Genomic DNA, 23,883 nt, shown 5'->3' with positions numbered 1-23,883 from the left:
ACAGCCTATCAAGAGCCAACAGCTGACCGCTCAGGAACTAACCTGAAGCAACTTTTTCAAATGGGGAGATACTGTACATGTGACCTGCAGAGAAACACTAATATTGCAAAGACACGCTCATTTTGAACTAACACTAATGTAAACTGCAAAGTGTCTATGCATTCAGAAATATTCATATTAAAACATTGTAAAAGTGTGTGGTCACTTAAATTGTTTGGATTTGTGTGAAATAAAATGAAAATGACAAACTCCATTGAGTTCCAACCTGGCCTTCAACGGAGAAACAGAAAACAGAGCAACAGCCACTGACAGCAGAACACAGAATAAGAGCTCCATATTTGTGTCTTTCAGTCACTTGGGCAGGTGCAGTGTGAAGACTCTGGCCAGCAATATTGTTCAGATCGGAACAGCCTAGCACGAAGGGTGCTGCATCACCAGCGTGCTGTCAGCAGAGTCCTGCGACAAGCCCTTTTGGACCCCAGAAAGGAAAACAAGGAGCTGGCTGCAGAAAATGCGGCTCTGAGGGAGAGGACAGCCAGCAGGGAGCTCAGCTGGGAGCAATAAAAAAAGGTGCTGCTGGATGAAAGGGACTCTTTACTTTCCACTCTGAAGGCTTTAGAGCCCACAAGAGCCGGTCAAAAACAGTTCCATACTCCGTGCGAGGAGATTAACAGATTATTTAGAGAAAAGAAGGAGGAAATCTGCTCTTTAAGGGACCGTCTGCACTTCCAGAAGATGGAGACGGAGAAGGTCAAGAAATCCTGGAAAGCAGAGCAGGACCAGTTCAATGAGATGAAACCTTCCTTTGACAAAGCAGCGACACAGTTAAATGAAGAGTGGGAAATGTGGTGGATTGTTAGACAGAGGGAGACAGCCGCCGAGCTGGAGACTCTGCAGCGGGGCTGTGAGAAGAAGGTGAGCCAGGTCATCCAGTACAACGATGATCTGATCACCAGTGTCAGAAAGGGAATGATGGCATTGGCCAAGCTGAGAGCAAAGGAGATGGTTACACCACATCAGCTGATCATTCTCAAATGAATAATAACTTGTTGGATTATAACATATATTTCAGATTCAGCCTTTCAGAGAAAATACTGAATTATATGCTGTCTCTGCCTTTTCAGGAGCTCACTTTAAAAATGGGCAAAGAGAAGGCAAAGATGAAAAAGGAGAAAAAGAGTGCAAAGATGGGGACAGGAAAGATGTTCAGGATTCTGACTTTATTCTCAGAATGCAAATAATTTTTTTCACAGGTGGCACTTTGGGCCTCTTAGTACCAACTGAGCATGGTTTAAACACCACAGCCTACCTGAGTATTGTTGCTGAGCGTGTCCATCCCTTTATGACCACAGTGTACCCATCTTCTGATGGCTACTTCCAGCAGGATAACGTACCATGTCACAAAGCTCAAATCATCTCAAACTGGTTTCTTGAACATGACAATGAGTTCACTGTACTCCAGTGACCTCCACAGTCACCAGATCTCAATCCAGTAGAGCACCTTTGGGATGTGATGGAACGAGAGATTCGCATCATGGATGTGCAGCCGACAAATCTGCGGCAACTGTGTGATGCTATCATGTCAGTATCTCTAAATCTAAATCTCTGAGGAATGTTTCCAGCACCTTGTTAAATCTTTGCCACCAAGAATCAAGGCAGTTCTGAAGGCAAACAGGGATCCAACAGCTGCTATACAGAGGTCAGCCACTCAAAACAAACTGTATGATAATAAATACTGTATAATCAACAATCTAAACAAACCTTCACCATGTGAATCATTCAAATGCTACAAGAGGGTTTCTACCTTGTATCTAGTGAGAGTGTATGATTATCAGACCCCCTGACCTTTGACCCCTGACCACAGTTGAGCAATCTGAAGGTCTTACACTTTCCAATGAGTTACAGTAATTTGTTTTACCACCAGAGGGCTCCAGAGAGCAGATATTAACTTTCTCTGGGCTTCAGAGATTTAACAAATAATTTACAAGATAAAACATCATGATATAAGATGTAAAAGACTATCATCACCAGGTTCAAACAGAGGATAGTTTTTATATTAGTTTATAATATATCAGAGAGAATGAGATGACTAGTGAGACAGAGCCTTCTCTGAACTGAATCAGATAACCCTCAGTCACACTAAAAGGCCTCAACATTAGGATAAGTGTGTTTCTGTGACTGTTTGTCTGTGTGTGTATTAATAAACAGGGTGTATGCACAGCTGTGACTGCATGAGAGGCGATCATAGTCAAAGTGTTGCAGCAGCCTGTAGCAGCTTGTATTTTCTCAGCAGCACAGAGATCATATTGAATCATCTGAGGCCTTGACTCAAACTATCAAACACAAACACTTGTTGTTTTTCCCATTGGTTCAGCCAGCTGAAGTTTGGAGACTACATAAGACAGGCCGACTCTACCACTGTACCTTTGTGAAGACGTGTAAGTGGACAATGAGGGTTGTTCTTGGTTTGCTGTTGTTGCTGCTGNGACATCTGGGCGGAGGTGAGGGAACTGAGAGACATGGTGGTGGAGCTTAAGGTGTTTGTGCAGCTGCTGCAGAGAGAGAACTCTGGTAAAGACTCGTTATTTTTCCTGTTGAGCGTTAATAATGTTGTCCTTGCAGAATTTGATGTGTGATCTTGTCATGGATATTTACAGTAGCTGTTTGAATATTAGTTCAACAGATTATGCATGTTAACAGTCTGCTCTGCTCTGTAATTCACTGTCATTACATTAACTCCAGACTTACAGACCAGACTGAGCAGCATCATTATGATATGGACAGGGTTATTTTGCAACATTTAATTAAAAATATGGCAGAACACAAAAAGTCATACTTCTGTTTTCAGTCCAAGCCACAGACCTGATATCTTTGGAAACTAGACTGACTGCCGCCGAGAGCAAAACAAGTGACCTAGAAAAAGAGAATGCAGGTATTTCACTGACAAACATGATGGTTTAATAAGTTTGTTGTTTTGTTTTTGTTTTTTCTTTTTCTGCTTTATAATTTTTTTTTTTTTTAAATGTGTTAATGTGTCAGTGTTTACAACAGATTCATTTTCTTATATTGCAGTTTAAGATGTTGTTGTGTTGTGACTTTTATCAGTACTAACAGTTATGTCCCTGGTACACTTGTACACACATCAGAAGTATGAAGGAGATATATCAGCACTGATAGAACGAGGGAGGTGATGGTCTTTGTTACAGGTTATATAATGAATGATACAAGTTGTCATTTTGAAGCTGTGTTTTATTCTGGAAAAATTACACTGAACTCATTTTACTCCATTAGAGTAAGGGCATTTATGACAGTAAGGGATAAAAATGGAGAGTCCAGCGTAGGAACTTTGATGTGAATTATGGTTAGATTAAGCTGTTGGTGGGGCGTCGGTGGCTTAGTGGTAGAGCAGGCGCCCCATGTACAGGGCTGTTGCCGCAGCAGCCCGGTTTTGACTCCAGCCTGTGGCCCTTTGCTGCATGTCACTCCCTCTCTCTCTCCCCCTTTCACACTTGTCTGTCCTATCACAATAAAGGCTAAAAATACCCCCCCAAAAAAAAACAAAAAAAGAAAGATTAAGCTGTTGGTGGTGTCCTTTTATGAATAAAATAATCAAACGACGATCCTCTACAAAACACAACATGAGATAATCTATTTGAGTGTTGCTAATTCCTCAAACAAAATCTGCAGTTGATTAAATTACAGTGCATTTTTCAGTGTTGGTTCAACAGATAGCATGAGGGTCAGGATACTGTATATAACTTGTTGTGCATGTTAACAGTCTGCTCTGCTCTGTAATTCACTGTCACTGCATTAACTCCAGACTTACAGACCAGACTGAGCAGCAGTGAGAGTGAACTTCTACTCAGCAAGTCCAGGATTGACCAGCTGGAGAGAGAAAATACAGGTGATGAATCTTCTTATCATGACACACACACACACACACACACACACACACACACACACACACACACACACACACACAATTGGAATGACATAATTAATGACATGATCAATTTTTTTGTGTTAACAGAGAGACCAAAGGTGGCCTTTTACACAGCTCTGACTGATGCAGGAACTCTTGGACCATACAACACAGACATCACACTGAAATACAGCAAAGTCTTCACCAACATTGGCAATGCTTACAATCCAGCTACAGGTAATATACTGCAGGTCACATGATCATGTGTGCTCTAATAGATCTACATAAATAGGTTGTTACTGTTTTTCATTCTCTACTCTTACTCTGCAGGTTTCTTCACAGCACCAGTCAAAGGGGTCTACAATCTCCAGTTCACTGTATGTGGTAACCTTCAAGGTTATATGGGTGTGTATGTGTACAAGAACAACCAGCGGATCATGTATAATGATGAGCGGAAGGAAGAAGGAGGTGTTGAGTATTTCACTAAGTCTGTTGTCTTGGAGCTGATGGCAGGAGATGAAATTCACCTGGTTCTCCCATCAAGCTATTCTGTCTTTGGCAATACAAATAACCACAGCACCTTCAGTGGCTCTCTTCTCTTCACACTGTAAAGATGTTGTTCAGGCTGATGTGTGATTGACTTGTCGCAAACTCTGTTGTTATTGAATACACTGTGATTCTTTAGAAGACGCTGATATATCTCTACACTGCTGCCTCCAAGACAAATGTCTGTACATTTACTTCATGTAATGTATCAATGTGGTTATGTATTCTACCCATGGCTATAGGCTACACTGGGATTTACAGCATGCATTAAATAATGTGAATCTGAATGTGACTTCTCTCTTGTGTCATCACATCAAAACAACATTCAAATAAGATGACCTCATATCATATCAAGACTCATCAAAATAAAAGTAGTGGAAGTTAATTGTAGTGTGTTCAACACTTAGGAGAGTTTATGTTTAATAAACCACAACCAAATGAATTTCAGGTGTTGATCTATAGTGCCTATAAAAAGCTTCTTCAGGACTTAGTGTTTCATGTTTTTAATATAAGAAAATAATTTGATGTCAGAGTGAATTTTAATCTATAAAAATGTATCTGAAGTATAGGACAAAAAGCATAATGTCACGACCGAACAAAGGACCTGAACCCAAATGCACAACTCGAGAGGCAAAGTACAAAATCAAAGTTTATTAAACACAAAATGAAAATCACTCTCAAAAGAGGAAAAACCTACACTAAATCTAAGAACAAAAAAAGGTCTAGGAAATAAATGCTAGACTAAGAAACAAACAGAAAATCACTCTACTGAGGCTGAACTATCACTATGAAAAAACAAACATGAACAAAGTATCAAAATAACAAGACCTGACAATGGCAATGGCAAAATGAAATGGTATGGATATGACGCTGGTTCTCTGACACGAAGGACAAGACGAACTGGCACAGGACAAAGGGAGACACAGACAATAATACACACAGGGTAAGGGCACAGGTGGAAGCAATTTCAGGGGCGGGGCAGACAATCAGACCAGCGGGAAAACACACAGGGGAAGGAGCAAGTTGCGGTTGTGGTCTTTGTTACAGGTTATAATGGATGATGAAAGTTGTCATTTTGAAGCTGTGTTTTATTCTGAAAAAATTACACTCAACTCATTTTACTCCATTAGAGTAAGGGCATTTATGACAGTAACGGATTAAAATGGAGAGTCCAGCGTAGGAACTTTGATGTGAATTATGGTTAGATTAAGCTGTTGGTGGGGGCAAAAACGTTGTTGTTGTTGTTGTTGTTGTTGTTGTTGTTAGGCTCCTTTTATAAGATAATTACAAAATGATCCTCTACAAAACACAACATCAGACAATAATGTATTTGAGTGTTGCTAATTCCTATAACAAAATCGGCAATTGATTTAATTACAGTGCATTTTTCAGTGTTGGGTCAACAGATAGCATGAGGGTCAAGATACTGTATATAACTTGTTGTGCATGTTAACAGTCTGCTCTGCTCTGTAATTCACTGTCACTGCATTAACTCCAGACTTACAGACCAGACTGAGCAGCAGTGAGAGTGAACTTCTCCTCAGCAAGTCCAGGATTGACCAGCTGGAGAGAGAAAATGCAGGTGATGAATCTTCTTATCATAACACACACACACACACACACACACACACACACACACACACACACACACACACACACACACACACACACACACACTAATTACATAATTTACTTTTTTTGTGTTAACAGAGAGACCAAAGGTGGCCTTTTACACAACTCTGACTGATGCAGGACATGTTGGACCATACAACACAGACATCACACTGAAATACAGCAAAGTCTTCACCAACATTGGCAATGCTTACAATCCAGCTACAGGTAATATACTGCAGGTCACATGATCATGTGTGCTCTAATAGATCCACAGAAATCAGTTGTTACTGTTTTTCATTCTCTACTCTTACTCTGCAGGTTTCTTCACAGCACCAGTCAAAGGAGTCTACTATCTCCAGTTCACTGTGTGTGGTGACCACACAGGTCTTGTGGGTGTATATGTGTCCAAGAACAACCAGCGGATCATGTACACTGCTGAGTGGAAGGAAGAAGGAGGTCTTGAGTATTTCACTAACTCTGTTGTCTTGGAGCTGATGGCAGGAGATGAAATCCACCTGGTTCTCCCATCAAGCTATTCTGTCTATGACAAACATCTGTACATTTACTGTATGTATCAAATAAAGTGATTCTGAATCTGACCTCCTTCTTGTGTCATCACATCAAAACAACATTCAAATAAACCCAAGACTCATTGAAGTTCTGGTTGTCATCACTGAGTGTAGGTCTTCATACATTAAAGCTATATTAGAAAATTCCATGAACTTTTAGATTACCATACCATAGTTCTCCCCATTACACCTGTGTTCTCCCGCTGAAGTCACAGAAAGCACATTTTGCTACAGTTCAAATGAATACATTTTCATTAAATCTGAAGAAATTCTTACCAAGACAAGTGTCAGCTGGTTGTAATCTCCTAAATCTCCTAAACCTCTCACACTTTCCCTTGTGTTTTTTTTTTAAATCTGATCTCAGTGACATGGAATCAACTGTGTGTTTTTTACAGTGTGGTTCCTGACATTTTGTGGGCGTTGATGGAAGCAAAGCTGGAGGAGGCCCAAAGGAAAGGGTTGTACCAAGACCTTAAGCATTAAGCTTAAACATTTTGGCTACCTGTCAAAAACAGTAGAGTAATTATGTCAAAAATTTACAGTACATTTTTTACTACATTATATATAACAATGAATAAAGTGACTGTATGTTTGATTTAGATGGAGCCATCAAATGCAGCTTTAAAGGACTGTTTCACCCACTGAACGACCATTTGTATATCAATTACACATGCCATGTTACCTTTAATTCATGAAGAAACTTTGTTTTTTTTGCATGCATCCATGGAAAATTGCATTCTGATTTTTTTGATTGCTCTGACTATTTAAAACTGATCTGTGAGTAAAAAAATATCTATGCTTTCTTCAAAGCCAGACTCCAATACAATACAATAATTTTTCTAGTGAGAATACATGTGTTTGGGAAGTACTAAGCATGCAACTGAATAAATTAGACTTGGATTATACTTCATGAGCTGAAGCAGATGGAGGAGGAGTTTCAGCAGCAGGGAACGACCATTCGTCAGGCTATGTGTATCCCGATGCACCACAGGGATGTGACATTACAGACCAGCAAATACAGACAACAAAACATGCAAGATACAAAATACTCTAATACTCTGCTGTCAGCCTCTTACTGACTGAAACTTAAGAGAAAGAAACAAGCACTAATAATTTACAATAGATCGTATTGCCTGTTTAGTCTGTCGGCAAATAACATGTGATGTGTTATATGGCATGCTAACAACATTATTTAATACTTGAAAATGTGTCACACAAAAAATGCATTTGATGTATGCTGTACTTTCCCTTTGAATTAACAGAATTATTTTCTGGTTAAAGTATGGAATCTTGCAATGATATTCAGGTTAACCACAGGATGGCAGCGTTTGTGTTTATGTTTAATCATTTTTATAGGCAATCAGTGATCTTACAGACATCTTTCTAGTCAAAGATGTGCACTAATACATCAAAAAATCATGTTAAAAAAATAAATATTTGATCATCAATACATCAAAATACAAAACAAGGAACAACTATGTACAGATACAGTGGATCAATGGTGTTCTAAGCAGAGAGTGAAGTCACAGTTCCTCTGTGTGTATTAATCTGAGTTTCTCTGTTCTTTGCAGAGGTGAAAAAAAGTACTAGAATATTGTACTTAAGTAAAATTAGGCCTACTGTTGAGTGGCATCACTCGGTTACGTGTGCTAGTGGAATAACATCAGCAACACGACTCTCCAAACCAACAGTACATTCAATCTCTATAGATAGCACTTCACAGCCTGTACATACAACTAATTATCAGCTAGTTTTAATTAACCAGAAAAGAGACACCCCCTGCATAAATGATCAACAATAAATAAAAAGTCTTTGGACACCAGACTTGCAAAAAGCAATATTAAGATACACAAATCAAATAACTCAACACTACTTATAGAAATAGCAGACCTGCAAGACAAATGTACACATGTACTCTTGTGTCCTGTCAGCAAAGTTCAAAAGCAAATTGTGCTGGTGTTGTGTGATAATACATGCAAATAACATAAGATGCTGTAGCTGTCTTTTTGGCAAACAGAAATGCCTTTGATGTTAAATATAATCAGATTTTTCCCACTGGATCACTACAAATCTCTCTTAGTATGTTGGGGACAGATAGATGGAGATTTATTGAATTATTCAACAATTTGGTGCAGTATATTTTTGATCTGACAGGGTCTAATGTTTTTGTGTGCACCACTAACCACGAGATGGCAGTGTTTTTACAGTGCTATGAGACAAGCATGAACATCAGTCCTGATAAGTGGCCTACTAGTGGATCAGAACTACAGAACTTTATTTTAAACATTTTAGCTTTCTTCCATGTAGTTTTATTTTTAAATAACCTGCTCATGTATGTAGATACAATTTTAGGAGTTTATGTCAATCTCTCCAAAACACAAAGTAGTCTTTTAAGTAAAACTTATGTGTTTAAGACAACTGTCAGGGTGAGATTATGACTAGATATGAATGCTGCTGCACATTAGAATTTACAAATCCCCAACAACAGATGTTTCATAAACCTGATTAAAAGACAGAGTCTGAATCCTCCACAAACACACTGTGCCTCCCTCCTCTAACCCTGCACACCTGCGCTGTCAACACACTCTCTGTCAAACCAGTTTGTCCTGTAGATTTTAATAGCCAGAGAGAGGACTGAAAGTCCAGGGGGATGCTGTAAACTATAGAGCAAAGGTTCTTTTCAGGTCATGTGTGACATGTTAACATGTTTAAAACATTTAGATCAGTGAAAAAGACTGGCTCGATTATTACAGTCATTTATTAAGAAGTAGGTACGCAGATATTCACCAATAAAATCTGTACATCAAAATAAACATAAAATCTCATTTCACAGTTGTGACAAAAATCTGTAGAGCTCATCAAACGAGCACACATGCTTGAATATAAAATTCCTTAGTATCAAGTTAATGTAATGATGGAAAATAGGCTCAAATTTGTTGCATTCAGGTTGCTGTACATCCAGCAGAAACAAACAAGCCAATAAGTTTGAGGTAAAATTTGTACTGCGGACGGAATCATCCTCATTCAGTGCATTTAAACAGTGAGAATGAAAAACAGTTGATACCAGTGTAATGCTCCACATTAACAGGTCGAACATAACATGCCAAAACAAATGTCAGTGATGTAGAAGTCCATTTCTTAAAACGATGACAAAGATAGCATACTTCATTTGCACCAGGATTGATTTTGTCACTGTATTTGGTCTTAAACTCAACTTAAGCTGTTATTCTCCTTCATATTAACGAATGTAGACCAAACCTTTTCCCTTCTGTCCTTCTATCAAAGCAACATGGTAAAGTATGAGGATAACTGTAGTTAAAAACCATGAACTAGTTTGCATGTAAACAGTCACAAAATAATTGAACTACTATTTCTAAATAACTCTTAGTATGAAAGACTTCTATTGTGTGTGTAAACATAAGTAAGTATATATGTGCTCTGCATTTGTGTGTGTATATGTGTGTGTGTGTGTCCATTTTATAGGTATGTTCTTGCTGGATTTGTGGACACGTCCTCATTGTCACTCTTGACTGATAAAGTCTCTTCCATCTCTGCTCGTTTGAGCTGAGACTTTGTAGACGGTGCCTCACTGTATTCAGACTTTGTCGACTCCGGCCTTTTCAATTGAGACTTCGTTGATGGTGCCCATGATGTCTCTGACTCAAGCCTCGAGTTCTGCTCGGACCCATCCTCCCAGGGAGGCCTTGTGTACAGCGGGGGCTTTGTCGATGCCCCATTGTAGCTCTGAGACCTGGGAAACACCGCTCCAACAGGCTGAGCTGTTGCTCTGCTGCGCTGAGAACCAGTCTGCTGGGACCCGTTGGAGGAGCGGACCACCAGGTAGCGGACAGAGGGGCTCTTGTCTGCGTCGTGGGCTTTGAGGGGGCATGCTGAGCTGATGAACAGACCCCCTCCCAGAATAAGCAGGATGGATGCTCCCCAGCCGATGTAGAGGCAGGCTCCAATCTCCCTGCGCTGAGCATCTATAGAGGCACTGTAGAACTTCCTCACCACGGCCCCAGCTGCCCACGAGGTGGGAATCAAACACAGCAGCCCTGTGACAATCAAAACTGCCCCTGCTGCTACAGCCACCTTGCCCTTAACCCCACCTCCTTCTTCATCCAAGAAGCGAGTGCACTTCCCTCCAACAAAGGCCAAAATGAGGCCTATGCTACCCGTAGTAATGGCGAGGACGATGAGTGCCCTGGCAGCCTGCAAGTCTGCGCTGAGAGCAAGGAGAGACTCATAAGGTTTACACTGGAGCTGCCCTGTGCTCTGGACCACACAGGTCATCCAGATCCCCTCCCAGATGGTCTGGGAGGTGACGATGGTGCTTCCCACGAAGGCCGTGACCCGCCACATGGGCAGTATACAGCTGATGATGACCCCTGCCCACCCCGCGAGGCACAGGGCACTGGCAAGCATCTGTATCCCCATAGAGGCCATGATGCAGAGGTGGTAAAGAGATCTCTGAGGCTGCTTGAGAAATCCTCACAGACTGGTGAAAAGTGTTCTGATGTTTTTAAGTTTCTCTGTGGAGCTTTTCTTACTTTCACTCCTGGTGACTCTCTCCTCTCTTGTATTTCTCCGTGAGCTTTTGTTTGTCTTTCTCAACGTGTGATGTTGCCGTTGTCACATGCCTCCATTTTCTCTTGCCACAGTTGCAATGTTGTTTAAGTATCTGTCCCAGGAACGCAGAGACCTCTCTGGCTATTTCAGTTGCCCGTCCGGCCTTCAGCAGCTTTTACTTGACTCCAGGTGTGTCCCTGTTCAGCCTCAGTTCATTTGTTTACAGCCTACTTTTCCTTTGTCTCTGCCCCTCCTCCTTTGTATCCCTAACTGCTGTCCTCTCCTCCCCCTCTGTCTCCCTCTGTCCCCTCTCTCTCTTTATTTCTCTACCTGAGAGTTCTCTTTCTTTTCTGTCACCTGAGCGGCTGCCTGTGCGCTACTGGCCAGGTGCACATGCACCACACCTACTCTATAGGGAAACAAAAGGGGAGGAGGTTGACAGAAAACCAGAGCAAGAGAGAGAGAGAGGTAGCTGTGAAACCGTGACATCATATTCCCTCCCTTATTATCTTTGTCTGACAAGATTATTTTGGAAACGATGAGCTTTAGATGAGGCAGAAAGAACGATAGGCCTCTGGGCTTCAAACATGTTTAAAGATAAACACTCATGAGACATCGTCTTGATCCTGTCACACACCATCTTTCTGTTGAAACACTGAATTGGATTTTAAAATTTTAAAAAAAGAGGGATTTGATTTGGTTCAAAAGTTAATACTTGTGTGGGCTCAGTGTGTGTGTGTGTTGCATCCTCTGGCAAGACTTTTGTGCATGTGAATTATGCGTGTAAGCAGAATGCATTCGTGTAAGCAGAAACGCAGAATGCAGAATGATGTGAAACACAATCTCCTGGGGGAAAACCAGTTTCATTCTAACAGCGACGACTGCGCAGAAAAAAAACCTGTTTGAAACATGGAAAACCTGTCTCTCTCCACACACACACACACACACACACACACACACACACACACACACACACACACACACACCCTAGCCTTTTAATCAGGCTCAAAATAATCTTTAATCTTGCTGTCCTTGTAAAGTTCAGAGGGATACTTTGTTCTGTCTATTCATTTTGTCCCTCACAACATTTATGACAAACTCAGTTTTAATTTCTGTACAATTCCTTACTCTTAAAGGACACAAGAAATCTTGTTCTCTTGTGCAAAAGTTTACAAACCTGATCAGTTTTACAGGATAAAAAGAGGGATTACTACACACACACAAGCTCAAAACACACACACACAAACAGAAAGGTATCACTCAGTCTCTTTGTTTATTTAGCAACGTCTCTTTGGCAGGAAGCTCACATTGTGACACAACCTGTTTGCAAGGATTCCTTCATGTACACTAGAAAAACCAGATCCACAGTTCAGCCAGTTCTTTGGCACGTTATCCCTGTAACTGTTCTTCCCTTCGAAGAGAAAAAAACACAGTGACAGGAGGGAAAAGGTCTCAAGAAAACAGTCTCACACACTCACAGCAATGCGTGTTACAAATGATTTAAATGTTAACGGTATACAGATAAAAACATTGACTCAGAAAGTTATATTCAAACAGCTTCTTAGTGAATCACTCACATAATCATTCTAGTTTGATGGAGAAATAGCAGAAATCATCAGATTTCAACACAAAACAGCGACTGCACAGGCAGATTTCATATAAATAGACAATGTATTTCACATATAGCAGTCATATTCTGAATCTCTCATGCCATGGAGAACATCGTGTGTGAGTGTTTGAGACATAAACAAAAAAACTATATGAAAGTGTCCAACTTATAAAGATTAAAAAAAGGCACATTTTACAACATTTGACTATGGATGTTTTTAAGACTAAAACACATGCACAAGTTACACGTTCATACTGCAAAAGTTCCCAACCACATCATAAACATTATTTTTCTGAATGAACTTATCCTCATGGGACAAACAGAAGGTAAAACGTTCGTAAACTCTTTGTCTTATTGCTTTCTAACAGACTATCCCAGTTCTGCTTCTCACTGAAGATCTAAACGTAGGCCTTGCTGCTTTCCATAGAGCGAGCCTTGGCGTACTTCACATCATAGTCATTCTCATCTCTGGGGGGACAGGAGCTGCAGAGGAGGCCCCCACCCAGGAACAGCAGCCCTGCGGAGCCCCAGCCGATGTAGAGCGAGGCTCCCAGCTCCCTCCTCTGAGCGTTGGTCATGATGGGGTTGTAGAAATCACGAATGATGGTGTTGGCAGTCCAGCAGACGGGGATCAGCACCAAGAGGCCTGCGATGATAAAGACAATTCCGGCAGCAATGGCCACTTTGCACTTTTGCCTTTCGTCCTCCACAAAGTTGGTGCACTTGCCCCCGACCACGCCAAGAAGGATCCCAAAGACCCCAGCGATGATGGCGATGATGGTGAGTGCTCTGGCAGCCTGCAGGTCTTGGGGTAAGGCCAGGAGAGAGTCGTAGACTTTGCACTGCATCTGGCCTGTACTCTGGGTCACACAGTTCATCCACAGACCCTCCCAGATTACCTGAGAGGTGACGATGTTGGCTCCAATGAAGGCTGTGACTTTCCAGGTGGGGAGAGCGGAGATGATGATGCTGCCCAGAAAGCCAATGATGGCCAGGGCCAAACCCAGAATCTGTCTTCCGCCAGACACCATGCTGAAGCTTTGTCGGTCTCTTCAAAGAGGTGAGCCTGCGTGCGGCAGAGAGCTGGAGTAATTCGCCTGTGAGGAGCGGGCAGAGGTTTTTATTGCCCACTTACAAGAACAGTGGCTACCTCACTTACAGGTTTTCTGTTGTTGAGGGAGAAGTCAGAGGAGGAGTTTGCCGCCGTCGCCTCTCAGCTGAAACTGGTTTGTGGAGAAATGTCACCTGACCAGATTTCCTGTGAACAGAGATGCACATAGAGCCCCCAGAAGGTCAAATATCACTGAAATACAGCACGCAGACAATTTGTCTCTCATCAACACACAAGCAAGATGATTTTGAAATAATTTACCAGTAATGAAGACACTCAAACAGTGTTTATTTGGAGGATATAAAAGACCCAGTTTCAGTCTTAGTTTCTACTTTATTGTGATTCATTTCAAATTAAATGAAACTGTTTTTCACACCTGTGAGAGCATCCAGGTGTGATTTATTACTCATGTCACCCTGTACAATTATTCATGTTGCCTTAAAACAAAAAAAATCACCTCTTAAATCCTCAAGTAATGAAGCTCCTCTTGAGAAATCATAATTCTTACAATATCAGTAACAGGTAACAGTCATCCACTGTGTGTGTAAATGCTCATGAGTCCCAGACAGAGCACATCACTTCCTGAGTGATTACACTCACGCCTATCGATACCAGTAGAGTACAATGACATGTAAGTGTTTGAATGCACACATGACAACATCCCCGCAGGGAAATTCCCTCCTGTTCTTCTCACAGCAGAGGGGGGTCAGCAGAGCACCGCCTGTAGATGTGGTCAGTGTTCACCATGTTGCTCAGTGACACAGCAGATAATGCAGCAGGTAATGTGCAGCAAAGGTTTTCCTTTAACGCAAATCTGACACTTCAGCAAGTTTGTGGCACTTTAAAGCTGTAGCAGAGCTTCAGTCATTCATTCACAAACCAGAAAACAATATGAAATAAGGGTAAAGTCTTTTCCACAGTCTTCAGATTATGATTGCTGTCTTACAGGCCTGTGATTTTACCCCTAAAATACAAATTGGCACCAGGCTACAGCAAAAGTGAGTATTCATACTTTTATTTTAATCTAATAAAAATCTATTTTTTGTTTAGATTTGAGATCATATAATATTATATTTTCATGCATAGCTCAGAAAAACATGGAAATTTCATATGACTTGTGTGCCACTATGTCAAGAGTGATGTATGTTACCTGTGAGGCAATATATTATTATCACATACATACATTGTCTGGATTTATGAAGATATAGGTTCATAACATATGTGAAATACCTATAGTAAAATCTGTATACAGCAAAACTTCAATGAAAAGTCCCTTTTACTAGCCCAGTGTGGCTACATGTTTTTACAAATAAACATCTTTCTCAATAAGATGCCTGGTCTGGTTGCCAAGCAGTTAGTTTTTTTGTTTATTTGTTTGTTTGGTTTTTATAGATGTTCTTTGGGTGTATAAAACTGGGTTGTTGGCCACCTCAAATTACATGTCCAATTTCAACAGATCAAAAGAATTAAAAGGGTTTTTTTTAATAGAAATTACTCACATTTTTAAACAAGTACTATTCATACTGGTTTAAATAAACAATTTGATTGTATTTTTTCATCTTTGCTGAGCAACAGTTTTTGTGTGAAAGGAATGAAAGGCCTGTCCCAAATATAGACCTGGTGAATTCAGTGATTTAAACAAATAAAAGCCCGAGTTTTACAGTATGTAGATATATTAAAAAATATCTATATGATAGATTTTTATACAGTGTTTTATGTTGCTACTATATATGTTATGGATATACATTTAATTTACATATGCAAGTTTATTAAAGTAACATAATATACAAAAATAGGCAAGACATACATGTTAGTTTATAAAATTGTTTCAATAGGTTTCATTTTTCGTTTGTTCTATATTCTGTGACTTCATCTGTAAATACATTTCATATATGGAAATTCAATATTTGTCCATAGTATTACATTTCCATATTGGCATTATTGTATTATTATTTAAGTGTGGTTAAAGAGCAATGCAAGTTATAAAATTAATCTGTTAACATACCATTTAAATGATGGTATTGAATTGAAATTCACTAAATTGAAATTATTTCACGCTGTTAATGGATGTCTTGTTTCATCTTGTACAGTATCAGTTCGTCATTGAGGTAAATTAAGTTTATGTTCAAACCTAAGACTCCATTTTCTTTATGGCTGCACCATGAAAAATATACTGGAAGTGTTTGGGATATTTTGAAACTCCACTAGAATTAGAAAGCAAATTTTCCAAGTTAGAAAAATGTTTGGCTGCACAGTATGAGTTTGCAATGACAGCTGCTTGTAAACCCAGAAATCACAAGTAATAATAACAATGGTATCAAATTTTATTGACCTCTCCAAAGAAAAGATCAAGACAGTGAGCATTAATTAACATGTGAACAGAGACAATCAGTGACACAGTTAAGTGATTGCTGTGTTCAGCCGTTCTCAGAGCAATGATCCAGGCAAATCCATCCAGATTTATACAGAATTAAAATAATATTCACTGCGCACTGTTGTGGCTCTGCTGGGAATGTCACGCACCAGATTTGGATTCATTCCCATGACTAAGCCCTTTGCCTTGTCTGGTGTCCCTGATCTGTATGACGGATTACGACCAAATGTCCCCTGCTCAGATCTTGGTGGTGTCCGCAGAGGCTGATAATACCGCCCACTCTGAGCTTGATTATGCTCATGCACTTGGGCTTTGTGCTCTATCATCCTACTTGGCGTACGATGGTCAGACATCCTTGAGGAGTTTGGTCCTATAACATCAGACCTCAGAGTGGCCATGTGAGATGCAGGGCCGCTGTATTGAGTGTTGGTGCTGTATGGCATGTAGGTGTAACGGGGAGGTGGGTTTATCTGCTTCTCCCCACAGACGCAACAGATCAAGGCACCACCGAGCAGGAGCAGCACAGAGGAGACCCAGCCTATGTAGATGGAGGAGCCCACCTCTCTCTTCAGGGCTGCAGCCACTAAGGGGTCATTGTAGAGTGAGATGGTTGCTGCTGCTGACCAGCTGACTGAGATCAGGCAGAGGATGCCTGCTAGGATGCACAGAGCTCCACCCACTAGACACACCTAGAAATACAAAGGATATCAGTGAAACCATATATATCTATGCTCAGTGAATATGTGCAGAGATTTTCAGATTATAACATATTAATGTTATTTTGATGGCCTCAGTTGTTTATAGAGAAATGAGTGAGACCATAAACTGGATGAATTAGACATGAATTAGACATTTTTACTTAATTTTAAGGCTCCGTTTTGCAGAAGGACCACCTTTAACATTTGTATTATTTATTTTGATATTATTCTTACACAGTGCAAATTCCTAAATACATTTTTGTTTCTTCAAATTACCACTAACTAACTAACATACAGGATCCATAGCCCTTTTCACCAGAGGCCCTCCATTTGCATTTTTTTGAGGACAGTAGAATTCTTAAAAACTGAAATAAACTCATTGCCACAGTGTAAATATTATAGTGTTTCCTTGCAAATCCCCAAAACACCCAGTCTACATGATATACAACTTCAGCACCTTTTTGCTGGAGGAAGAGTTGGTTGGAGGCTCTGAGGGATCAGGTGGAGCGCCACTACAGTTGACTACACCTCCTCCAAGCAGGGTGACGATGAAGCCCAAGAGGCCGGCGATGATGGAGATCAATGTGAGGGCCCGTCCAGCTTGGATGTCAGAGGTCATAGTGATGGATGTTGTGTGTCTCTTGCACTGCATCTGACCTGTGGCCTGAAAGATACAGTGTAACCACAGACCATCCCACACCTAAGACAGAGACAGAGACAGAGGGACCTTTCAGCAAGATATAAACAAACCAGACAAGATGTTCATTAAGTTTTGTTGTAGGTGGAGTGGTCCATAAACTCTGTAGAGCTATTAAAAGAATACAATTGAAAAACTCAACAGCAATGTCTCTTTCCAGAATTCATGAACTGCTTTTTCAAGATAATCCACAGACCTTGTTGTGAGAAGTTTAATGTAGTAACTATTTTCTTTCTACCAAACCACACCCGCCAACCGGATCACCGTGCAGAAGGAAGCGTGCATCTTCTGCTAGCTCACCTAGCACCACTGTGGTAGCTAATGTTACAGCTCAGCCGAGGAGGACGCCATTAGTGTTTACATGTCGCATTGTCACAAACACGAGCCTCTCATTCATGAGTAGATGCTCACTTCCTATTGCACTGTGATGCAGCTGGTGGGTGTACTTCGGAACAAAGAAACTGGCTCCCACATGAAATGCTCACAACAAGGTCTGTGGATTATCTTAAGTAACTGGGTCACGACATCTGGAAAGAGACATTGCTTGCATTGATGCTTTTGGCACCACAAGCTGAGTGCCATCTTGTTCCACTATATTCAAGAAAAGGCAGACATCTCTACGGTTAATATCCCCATCACTCTGCAAGTTTCCCCAAAAAAATCCAGCTTGATAAATAGCGCCATAGATAAGAAGAAAAATATGTATTTTTGATTTGGGGTGAACTGTCCCTTTAAAGCCCTTTTATATTTTATGCTGTGTCATTTTGTAAATTAAAGTGACGAAACCGAACATTTAAATGTAATCTAGCATTGACAAATGTAAATTTAATGACTTTCGTGTTACATATCCGACTTTTCACACCTTCATATCGACCCTCCATGCTTTGCTGAGTCTAACCCCCTCAGTTTCAGTCTGTAAGGCGTATCTGTGGTTATGGACACAGCATGATCCCATTCAACTTGCGGTATGTGAAATGAATTTCTCTGTGATGCATATGGACTTACCGATTGTGCCGTCACAATATTTGCTCCCACAAAAGATGTCTCGCGCCACATTGGCAGTCCACATGCCAAACAAACTCCTAAAACACCAATCAGCACCAGTGCCAGACCCCCGATCTTCATGCCCTTTCCTCCCATTTAAAAAATATTAGGTTATATAGCAATTAATTTTAAAAAGGAAGCTATTCCGCCGAAAGTATCCACTGTGACTCCAGAAAAGGCATTTCTCTGGTCTTGTTTTTGCTGAAATAGAGAGTTAACTGCTCTTTGCAGCTGCTATGTTTTTCTGTTACGTTCAGTAGTCAGATGACACAAAGATCAACAGGGATATGTAAACGTGTGACTCATCTGTAAATATTACAGAGAGTATTGAAACACCTCTGAGCTAGAGCCAAACCAAGTTTTTCAGGTTTTTATTCACACTGAGAAGGCTGATGTAGAGCACAGAGGTTTCCTCAGTGACATATTTTTCTTTTATCTAGGCATCATATCACTTAAGATAATCTTTATTTTTTTCTTTCATTCAAGCAACTTGTGTTACTTGCAATAGGCTGAAAATTGCAGCTGTATAAATAATAAGACAGAAAAAAATGCAGAGCTTGTGCAAAAATACAAATATACAAAGTGAATTTATTGTTTTGTTAAGATATAAACATACAAACATTCGTAGTTTCCTTCATTTGACATGGCAAAACATGCCCATAAACAGCAAACATGTCATTCATCTACTCAAGTGGGAGGAACAGATGGGGAAAAAGTCGACTAGTGAACTGAGACGTTGTGTCAGTTACAGTTTCACAACAGTTTTACAGTTTCTATATGTGAATCTAAAATGTAAATGTCCCTATGTGAAGCCACTGTTTGGTTTGTCCTATCTGGGCTACTGTAGAAACAACCAGGCTGACTTCATGGAAGAGGACCTGCTCCATAGGTAGATGTAAGTGGCTCATTCTAAGGTAACAACGACACAACAGTTCTTATTTTCAGGTGATTATACACTAATGAAAACATAGTTATGAATATTCTATAACATTTCTGCCATTAAATGTCACTAAATCCTACACAGTGGACCTTTAAAATATAATGTTTAAGTCTGTGATTAAACACGACAGCAGTGATCTCTCAGGGTCTTATTTATATCTTGCTCTGTACATATTAAAAAACATCACATAAACCCAGCATGAAATATATATAAAAACACATTTTTTCTGTTAACGATCTGTAATATCACAATATACAAACTATTGGCTCAACCATTTCATCTTCATTTTTCATTCTTCACTTTAAAATCAAACGTAAACACTGTATGTCCTGGTCATGCAATTCACTGTACACTTCAATGTGCTACACACTCTAATATTTTACAAAGATTAGTTGTAAAAAGTCAGTATAGTGCATTAAATTAAGGTTGAAATTAACATTAAAAAAGAGGCTTTGATCAAAGACTTAAGCAAAGAAAGTCCATCACAGTAAACACAGTATTTTCAGCTGCAGTATATATTTGACGCCATGTCCTCTCCTCTTCTCTCTTCTCCCCGTCCTCAGCATCTGTAGGTGCTACACAACACCCCTCCTCCAATGACGAGCAGAGCTCCAGATGCCCAGCCCACATATATGGAAGCCCCGAGCTCTCCCCTCCTCTCCGTGGTGGGCAGAGGGTTGTAGAAACCTGTGATGATGCTGTGAGCTGACAAGCTGACAGGAATAATACACAGGAGCCCTGCCAATATAAACACCAGACCTCCAGCCAGGCCAATATTAGCTTTGGTCAGCCAGTCACGATGAAAGAAGTTGGTGCAGCGGGCCCCGACCACAGTGAGCCCGATGGCCACCACGCTGACACCGATGGAGACACAGATGAGAGCCCTGGAGGCCTGCAGATCCTGTGGTAAAGCCAGAATGGAGTCGTAGGCCTTACACTGCGATTGACCCGTGCTCTGGATCACACAGTTCATCCATAAACCTTCCCAGAAGACCTGAGAGGTGACGATGTTTGCCCCAACAAAGGCCGTCACCTTCCACATAGGCAGTCCGCAGATAAGGATGGTGCCAAGAAAGCCGATGATTGCCAAACACACACCAACTAGCTGAGTCTGCATGTTGCCAAAAAACAAGTCCAAGACACGTATCCAAGTTTGTCACAAAGTCAAAGAAGACAAAACAATCCCCCTTCAGTTGAGCTGGAGATCATTTTTACCACAAGCATTCACTTGGCTGTAAACGCAGCAGTGGTTGTTTTGCAATGTGGTTTTGCGCTGCATGTTGAGAAGGACGAGCAACAGGGAGGGGACTCTGCTAGTTTGTGGATCAGGTTTCCTGCTTGTCCTGATTCCTGCTCTTTGTGATAAAGAGGAGGCGAAAGCTGTTAACAAAAGCTCTGGTGTGTGAAAGACTGCTCTGTGAAGCAAAACAAAGGACTCTGATCACAAATCTTAAATGAAGTACTCATTGTAATCATTTCCAGGAGGAAAGCTTTCACATATCTTTAGGTCAGACTTTATATAAGAATCATTTTAAACCTGACACGACATTAAACAAATGCCTGAACAGCTTCTTTAAAAAAAACTACAAAAAGAGCTTGGGGAAGAGGAGAAACACACACTGATGAAGAGAGAGTAAAGTATATCAACACCTGTGCACCAGTGTGATTCAGTCACCATGCACTGATTGTAAAACTTCAGGTGCTTTCTCACCTGTAGTTCAGATCATTTAGTCGATGCCAGAGGGAAAAATGGTACATTCTTGTTTTTCAGTTCTGGTTTGGTTCCTGCTCACACTGCCTTGACACACTTGTTTTTACAAACAAACAAAAGGAGTAGACATGGCGTTCTGTTGACTGATAGGATAGTTTGGCATTTGAAATCCTGCATCATTAGGACCCACGTGGGAAAGTCAAATTCTGTTGACAGAGGTTTATGCACTAAGTGTTTATATTTATGATCTTTGGTGTCACAAAGAGATCATTGTAAGCATTAGTAGACTTAGACTGTAAATTGATCGAATGTTATGAATAATGACTGACATAGAGACAGGATGAAAAGGAGGTGTCTTGCACCGTAATAATTCGGGGGTTAACACTGTGGGATCAAAGGCACACATTTGGACTTAATGAGTTGACAATGGAAATGGAGTTGGATATTATCATGGCAGTTTTGTTTTGTTTTTTTAAATATGTTTTTGGGCATTTTTTTGCCTTTAATGGATAGGACAGCTAAGTGTGAAAGGGGGAGAGAGAGGGGGATGACATGCAGCAAAGGGCCACAGGCTGGACTCAAACCCCGGGCCGCTGCGGCAACAGCCTTGTATATGGGGCGCCTGCTCTACCACTAAGCCACATGCAACATCTGTCAAAGACCAATTGCATGAGTGGCATGTGGAAGTTTCCAACCCTGCCATAATTTGACGGCAAGCAACAGATTTTCATCCACTACAGAGACCCTTTAATGAAAAGTTAACTCAAAGTGACTCTAAAACACTTAACAGCCTAGAATGAACTGCAGAGTAGTTCCTGCTGGCATTTACTGATCAGTTTTTTTAACACTAGAATTAAAGAATTTAGGAAATGTGGATGAGGCACCAACTAGGTTGAATTCAGCCAAGAATTAAAGGCTTCATCAAAGCAAACCATCTTAAAACCTTTGTCTTTCACCTCCCACACAAACAAAAAGGCAGTGATCATATAAAAAGTTTGATTTATTAAAAACATCAGTTAAAAACACCTTGAAATTAAAGTTGACTATAAAACAATACTTGAGTTCAGTCCAGTTTCTTGGAGCAAGAGAAGCATGCAGTCATTTTAAACATAGGCTCCTCCACTTGCTGTTGAGCGTGGGGCAGAATATTTCACAGAGTACCTGCTATCCTTATTCTGTGGACACTGGCAACAGAGAAGTGCCCCTCCAATTAACAGGAGACCTGCTGATCCCCAACCGATGAACATACATGCTCCGAGCTCTCTCCTCTGTGGGTCACTCAAAATGGGGTTGTAGAAGTTCCTGATGACTGCATTGGCAGACCAACACACGGGGATCAGGCACAGGATACCACCAACGATGAAGAACACCCCCGCAGCAATGGCTACCTTGCTCTTGGCCCCCTCGTCTTCAATGCAGTTGGTGCATTTCCCCCCTGCGACAGCAAGAAGGATTCCCATGAGGACGACCAGGATGGAGATCACAACCAGGGCCCGGGCCGCTTGCAGGTCACGGGGCAAGGCCAGCATGGAGTCATAGACCTTGCACTGCATCTGTCCGGTGCTCTGCTTCACACAGTTCATCCACAGGCCCTCCCAAAAGGTCTGCGCTGTCACAATGTTGTTTCCGATGAATGCAGACACCTTCCACATGGGCAGGGCGCAGATGATGATGTCTCCCAGGAAGCCGATGGTGGCCAGAAAGATGCCCAAAATCTCAAGACCTGCAGATGCCATGTTTGTCTCACATTGAGCAGCAGCAGCAATGAACAGCAGAGATTGGAGTTCCCACCTGCAGCCTTTTTATTCATGTGGTAGGGCTGTTGTCTCTCCTGATTGGTTGTACAAAATTGTCCATATTGAAAACACATGTGATCATTAAGTTGGTCCCATATTGTCAGCAACACACTGGTGGAAGTTGAGATTGCAGCTTTACACATATCAAATGTTTTGCTTCAAATGAAAATATAAACTGCATCAATCATTTCTGAAATATCTCCACCCGTTCACTTTGTTTATTAATCTCGAATAATTTCTTTCTCTTGATTTGTGAAGTATAAGCAAAACATGAAGAAAGGCATGTGCCCTTTTATTTAAAGTGCATGTGATGATTTATTGTTAAACTTTCATCTGACTCATGAGAAGAAATAAGACGTGGTCGGATGTATTTTCTTTCTTTTTTTGCATTATGTAACAAGACTGAAAATATTATCTTGTTTTACATTCTGAATTGTCTCTACAGACCTTAAACATTACATTGTATTGATGGCTGCCTGCATGCCACCTTATTTCATGCTCTTTCACCAGTGCAGCAATCAAGCAGAGTGACTCCACCTGTGCTGATTAACAGTGAGCCTCAGTTGACCTGTTGGGGTTATTTGTTCTTGAGTTTTTGAACATGTGCCAAACATCTGTATCAGAATGAACAACAAAGATGTATCAAAGCAAAGACAGTAAAAATATGAAGGATAGTCCTGGAG

At 40.8% G+C, this 23,883-nt stretch overlaps 6 protein-coding genes across 6 annotated transcripts; 1 reads left to right on the top strand and 5 right to left on the bottom strand.

Moving 5' to 3' along the window:
- The first annotated feature begins 2,490 nt into the window (after positions 1-2,490).
- LOC126387862 (complement C1q-like protein 2) lies at positions 2,491-4,755 on the top strand. Its single transcript, XM_050040592.1, has 5 exons — positions 2,491-2,571; positions 2,849-2,932; positions 3,821-3,904; positions 4,031-4,159; positions 4,253-4,755. Exons 1-5 carry the CDS (start codon positions 2,520-2,522, stop codon positions 4,531-4,533), a joined length of 630 nt encoding a protein of 209 aa, XP_049896549.1. The 5' UTR covers positions 2,491-2,519; the 3' UTR covers positions 4,534-4,755.
- A 3,231-nt stretch (positions 4,756-7,986) lies between these two features.
- LOC126388009 (claudin-4-like) lies at positions 7,987-11,590 on the bottom strand. Its single transcript, XM_050040887.1, has one exon. The coding sequence runs from the start codon at positions 11,095-11,097 to the stop codon at positions 10,129-10,131; it is 969 nt and encodes a 322-aa protein (XP_049896844.1). The 5' UTR covers positions 11,098-11,590; the 3' UTR covers positions 7,987-10,128.
- An 884-nt stretch (positions 11,591-12,474) lies between these two features.
- On the bottom strand, positions 12,475-14,012 carry LOC126388010 (claudin-4-like). The gene has a single exon (XM_050040888.1). It carries the CDS (start codon positions 13,858-13,860, stop codon positions 13,228-13,230), a length of 633 nt encoding a protein of 210 aa, XP_049896845.1. The 5' UTR covers positions 13,861-14,012; the 3' UTR covers positions 12,475-13,227.
- A 2,237-nt stretch (positions 14,013-16,249) lies between these two features.
- On the bottom strand, positions 16,250-19,026 carry LOC126388008 (claudin-4-like). The gene is made up of 3 exons (XM_050040886.1): positions 18,715-19,026; positions 17,470-17,712; positions 16,250-17,003 (listed from the first exon to the last, which is right to left on the bottom strand). The coding sequence occupies exons 1-3, from the start codon at positions 18,847-18,849 to the stop codon at positions 16,401-16,403; spliced, it is 981 nt and encodes a 326-aa protein (XP_049896843.1). The 5' UTR covers positions 18,850-19,026; the 3' UTR covers positions 16,250-16,400.
- Positions 19,027-19,321: 295 nt separating this feature from the next.
- Positions 19,322-20,951, bottom strand: LOC126388014 (claudin-4-like). The gene has a single exon (XM_050040891.1). It carries the CDS (start codon positions 20,808-20,810, stop codon positions 20,253-20,255), a length of 558 nt encoding a protein of 185 aa, XP_049896848.1. The 5' UTR covers positions 20,811-20,951; the 3' UTR covers positions 19,322-20,252.
- A 1,415-nt stretch (positions 20,952-22,366) lies between these two features.
- On the bottom strand, positions 22,367-23,175 carry LOC126388011 (claudin-like protein ZF-A89). Its single transcript, XM_050040889.1, has one exon. It carries the CDS (start codon positions 23,138-23,140, stop codon positions 22,508-22,510), a length of 633 nt encoding a protein of 210 aa, XP_049896846.1. The 5' UTR covers positions 23,141-23,175; the 3' UTR covers positions 22,367-22,507.
- Between the last annotated feature and the right edge of the window lie 708 nt (positions 23,176-23,883).

This window comes from Epinephelus moara, chromosome 3, assembly GCF_006386435.1.
Source record: "Epinephelus moara isolate mb chromosome 3, YSFRI_EMoa_1.0, whole genome shotgun sequence".
Classification (NCBI taxonomy): domain Eukaryota; kingdom Metazoa; phylum Chordata; class Actinopteri; order Perciformes; family Serranidae; genus Epinephelus; species Epinephelus moara.
The sequence above is the reverse complement of the archived record's forward strand: the minus strand, read 5'-3'. Positions and strand labels throughout refer to the sequence as shown.

Coding starts and splice junctions, on each gene's coding strand:
- LOC126387862 (XM_050040592.1), top strand. CDS start 2,520: ATGGTGGTGGAGCTTAAGGTGTTTGTGCAGCTGCTGCAGAGAGAGAAC. Junction 3,905..4,030: donor GCTGGAGAGAGAAAATACAG/GTGATGAATCTT, acceptor TTGTGTTAACAG/AGAGACCAAAGGTGGCCTTT. Junction 4,160..4,252: donor TGCTTACAATCCAGCTACAG/GTAATATACTGC, acceptor CTTACTCTGCAG/GTTTCTTCACAGCACCAGTC.
- LOC126388009 (XM_050040887.1), bottom strand. CDS start 11,097: ATGGCCTCTATGGGGATACAGATGCTTGCCAGTGCCCTGTGCCTCGCG.
- LOC126388010 (XM_050040888.1), bottom strand. CDS start 13,860: ATGGTGTCTGGCGGAAGACAGATTCTGGGTTTGGCCCTGGCCATCATT.
- LOC126388008 (XM_050040886.1), bottom strand. CDS start 18,849: ATGGGAGGAAAGGGCATGAAGATCGGGGGTCTGGCACTGGTGCTGATT. Junction 17,713..18,714: donor ATATTGTGACGGCACAATCG/GTAAGTCCATAT, acceptor TCTCTGTCTTAG/GTGTGGGATGGTCTGTGGTT. Junction 17,004..17,469: donor ACTCTTCCTCCAGCAAAAAG/GTGCTGAAGTTG, acceptor TTGTATTTCTAG/GTGTGTCTAGTGGGTGGAGC.
- LOC126388014 (XM_050040891.1), bottom strand. CDS start 20,810: ATGCAGACTCAGCTAGTTGGTGTGTGTTTGGCAATCATCGGCTTTCTT.
- LOC126388011 (XM_050040889.1), bottom strand. CDS start 23,140: ATGGCATCTGCAGGTCTTGAGATTTTGGGCATCTTTCTGGCCACCATC.